Source organism: Stomoxys calcitrans, chromosome 3 (assembly GCF_963082655.1).
Source record: "Stomoxys calcitrans chromosome 3, idStoCalc2.1, whole genome shotgun sequence".
Lineage (NCBI taxonomy): Eukaryota > Metazoa > Arthropoda > Insecta > Diptera > Muscidae > Stomoxys > Stomoxys calcitrans.
Window position 1 is genome coordinate 24910555 of NC_081554.1, and position 4730 is coordinate 24915284.

Below are 4730 nucleotides of genomic sequence, written 5' to 3' on the forward strand. Positions count from 1 at the left end.
TTGGCGGTATGCATTGACATCGAGGGGGCTTTTAAGAATGTGAGGACCACCATACTGATCCAATCCTTAGAACAGTACCGGGTGGACCGGATTCTTAGAAACTGAATAAGCCATATGCTAAGGAACAGGTGGATAAATTGTGTTTCCCATTGCATCAATATAAGGGAGAAAGTAGCACATGGCACTCCACAGAGGGGCATTTCATCACCACTCCTTTGGGTAAACACCATAAATGACCTACTACGGATGCTGACTGAGAAGGGATTTGAAACCGTCTGCTACACCGCTCTGGACCTAATTGAAGAGGGATGTCAAAGGGCCTAACACAACTCACTGTCCCAAATTTCGGCGAAATCGGACAATAAATGCGCCTTTTATGGACCCAAAACCTTAAATCGAGAGATGGTTCTATATGACAGCTATATTCAAATCTGAACCGATTTGGGAAAAATTGAAGAGATCTGACGAAGGGCCTAACACAACTCACTGTCCCAAATTTCGGTGAAATCGGACAATAAATGGGCCTTTTTATGGCCCCAAGACCTTAAATTAAGAGACCGGTTTATATGGCAGCTATATCCAAATCTGAACCGATTTGGGCCAAATTGGCGAAGGATGTCGAAGGGCCCAACACAACTCATTGTCCCAAATTTTGACGAATTTTTGTTTTAATACTTCTAAGTGGTAAGGATCCGGACCAGCTATGCTGAAGAGCCGAAAGGGTCTTGCATATGGCATATGCTGGGTTTAGCCCAGAGGGCTCAATGTTAACCCAGAGTAGACTGAAATATGCCTGTTCACGAGGAAGACAAAGGCGGGTCAATTAACCGCACCACGTTTCCTCAATAAGACGATTTCGATATCTGACTAGGTCCAATACTTAGGTGTGATCATGGAAAGGAAACTGAATAGGAAGTGTCACATTCAGGAGCGTATTGAGAAGGCTTACAGAGGTTGGGCACTATGTAGATGGGCCGTAGGTTCGAAATGGGGCCTGCATCCGAGGATAGTCCAATGGCTCTACAAGAGTGTAATTAGACAAATACTTACTTACGCCTCAGTAGTTGGGACAGTGAGTTGTGTAAGGCCAGTCCACATCCTTCTTCAGTTTGATCCAGATCGATCAAGATTTGGATATAGCTGCCATATAAGTCTTGGGCCCATAAAAGGGGCATTTATTGTCCGATTTTGCCAAAATTTGGGACAGTAAGCTGCGTTAGGCCCTTCGACATTCTCTTCAATTTGGCCCAAATCGGTTCAAATTTGGATTTAGCGGCCATATAGACCGATCTCTCGATTTAAGATTTTGGGTCCATAAAAGGCGCATTTATTGTCCGATTTCGCAAAAATTTGGGACAATGAGTTGTATTGGGCCCTTCGACATTCTTCGTCAATTTGGCCTAGATCGGTTCAGATTTGGATATAGCTGCCATATAGACCGATCTCTCGATTTAAGGTTTTGGCCCCATAAAAGGCGCATTTATTGTCCGATGTTGCCGAAATTTGGGACAGTGAGTTGTGTTAGGCCCTCCGACATCCCTCTTCAATTAGGTCCAGATCGGTTCAAATTTGGATATAGGTGCCATATAAACCGGTCTCTCGATTTAAGGTTTTGGGTCCATAAAAGCCGCATTTATTGTCCGATTTTGCAGAAATTTGGGACAATGAGTTGTGTAAGGCCCTCCGACATCCCTCTTTAATGTGGCCCAGATCGGTCCAGATTTGGATATAGCTGTCATATAGACTGATCTCTCGATTTAAAGTCGTGGCCCCATAAAAGGCGCATTTATTGTCCGATTTCGCCGAAATTTGACACAGTGACTTATATTACGATTTTCGAGATCCGTGTCGTATATGGTTCAGATCGGTCTAAATTTGGATATAGCTACCAAAAGGACCAATATTTTTTACTACAAATTTGAACAATGACTTGTACTTATTAGACCTCTCAATATCCGTTTCGAATTAGGTCCAAATCGTACCATACAGCTGCTATAGGGGCATAAATTATGCATTTGTCACCGGATTATGACGAAAGGTGATTTACATATATACCCGAGGTTGTGGTTATCCAAAGTTCGGTCCGGCCGAACTTACGCCTGTTTACTTGTTATCCATTTTCTTTTGATTGCCTATACAGAGAACCTAGACAAAGAACTTGACAAATGCGATCCATAATGGAGGGTATATATGAATCGGCCCGGCCGAACTTACCACGCTTTTACTTGTTAATGGAAGATTTTTCTTCTAACGCCAAACGATTTTATGATGAATTACCCTACACCGTCTGTTGTATCTATATGACATGCTTCAAGCCTACCACAACATTTTCCCTTTTCTCCAACCTCTAACCAATTATTAACCAAACTGGCTTAATAGACATGTTAATAGCGTCTACCTCTTCAAATTATCAATCAAAATTGAGAAATAGAAATCAAATTTGATTATTTCTTCCATGGAACGCTTCAATGCGATTTTCACATATCATTTAGTCTATCTTATCGTCAACCTTAATGACATCGATTCCAGTTATAACGGCAGCTGAAAGTGGAAATATTGACAAAGAGCAGGCATACGTTATTCGAGATAACAGAAAAGGTTTGTGTGCTGCGCTGTGTGCTGGCACAGAAGCGGCACATAAGAGAGCGAACAACTAACCAGACGAGAGAGAGAGCGCACACTTCTTATCAAATTAACACCTTTTTCAGGGGTTTTATTGCCACGATAACCAATGACTCCAAACGTAAATCGTTTGATTTCGCTTCCATTGTCGAATTGCAGTTCAAAGTAAACATTGAATAACTTAAGACAGATAAAACAGTTCTAGTAAATCGATCAAACAAACAAAGTGAATAGCCATTGCAAAAGTTTAAAGGAATACAAAATCAATTGAAAGGGAAATACAAAACCTTATAAAAGTCAAAAATAAAAAAAATCAGTTGCAAGTTGCAGCGAGAACGTCATCAAAACCCCTTTGAGCCAATAATGTCTTCTCAGGACTTGTCCAAGCCAAGTCCCTTGGATGAGGTGAAATTTGCAGGCGGCCGCTATGACAAACAATTCAATCCAACCTTGCAATTTCATAAAATAATCGTAGAGCAACCTGAAGATGAAGTTGACTTCAGCAGCGGCTTCGAGACACAATATGAACAAGAATATCGACCTCTTAAACCCAAGGTTATCGTACCAGACAAACAAAATCCCAAAACTTTATGGTATCACGATTTAAAAACCATACTTTTGGTTGCCCTATTAATTGTCATCTTTCTTTTGGGCACTATACTACTGACTATATTGGTGTTCACTTCTGATCCTCTGTATGTCTTTGCCATCATTTCCGTTTATCTGATATTGACCATTACAGGGGTTATCGTAGAAGTGAAGAGCATACATCTGCGTTGAAGGAGAGAGGAAATGAATTTGGAGCTTTTTTTTTAAATGAGCAGTGATGAAAAAGTGATTTTTTTTTAATTGTGTTAACATTTTTGTTTGTTTTTTATTATTTTTTTTTAACAAATTATGGTTTAATTTATTAATGTAACTAAAAATTCGCCAACAAAATCCATTAAGGATAACTATTGGCAACTTTTGTCAAATAAATTCAAATGTCTTGTTGACATTTAACCAATTAAAACAGTGTCTGACTTCTAGCAGTGTTTAAGTCTCTTCGATAAACTGTTGTTTTTATCACTTACCCCATTCAAATGAATCATTCCTATTAATTTTATTAAGTGTATCAATAAATTTTCAAGTTTTATCTGTTGTTGAATAACACCCAAAAAGGTGTGTAATATATAAAAGCGATCGCAACGAGAGGTAAAAACCTATAGGTTGGTGTTAAATTAGGATACAACAACTATTTGGGCCTACAGTGACAATTTTCTTCTAGATCATTCAGACGCTGCTTAAGATGCATGTTGGAACATTGAAAATCCAGGGACTGACAACTGTTCCTGATTGCCTGAGCATAATAATGTCCGGGCGATCACGAAATGTATGCGGCGGTGTGCTGTAGACGCCAAATCGGGGCAATAACAACCAAAACGGAGGAAATCTTATGGGGAGATCCGGATGATGAAAAGATGAGGCTATTACTGAAGGGAAGTAAATAGGAGGTCAGTATAGCTTTCGGTATAATAACGGAACACATAGGACTACGAGCTCACTTGTGCAAAATCGGTGCAGCAAGTAATAGCATGTGTAAGGCATGTGGGGAAGCAGATGAGACGTTGGAACATTTAATATGTCATTGCCCGGCTTTCGCGGTTAACAGACACCGTGTTACTCGCGGCTCAATAAAATCAAAATTCTTTGCATAATTAATAGTTGACAATAAGCATGTCTAGAGGCATGTAAGTTATAGCGGCTAGCTCGGCCAAGACGGCGTAGTTCTCTGATCCAGTCCTTATCGCAGCGAAATTATAGTTTAAATGTATAACAAGTAAGAGCATGCTATGTTCGGCCGGGCCGAATCTTATATACCCTCCACCATTGATCGCATTTGTCGAGTTCTATGCGCTGTATCTCTTTTAAAGCAAACAAAGAATAATGAATAAGAAATGTTATGCTATTGGAGCTATATCAAGTTATGGTCTAATTCGGACCATAAATGAATTGAATGCTGAACATTGCACAAGTCATGGTGTAATATTTCAGTTCATTCGGATAAGAATTGCGCATTGTAGGGACACAAGAAGCAAAATCAGGAGATAGGTTTATATGGGAGCTGT

General features: G+C 39.9%; 1 protein-coding gene across 1 annotated transcript; it reads left to right on the forward strand.

Moving 5' to 3' along the window:
• The first annotated feature begins 2768 nt into the window (after positions 1-2768).
• Positions 2769-3549, forward strand: LOC106084888 (uncharacterized). The gene has a single exon (XM_013248837.2). The coding sequence runs from the start codon at positions 2986-2988 to the stop codon at positions 3400-3402; it is 417 nt and encodes a 138-aa protein (XP_013104291.2). The 5' UTR covers positions 2769-2985; the 3' UTR covers positions 3403-3549.
• Positions 3550-4730: the final 1181 nt, after the last annotated feature.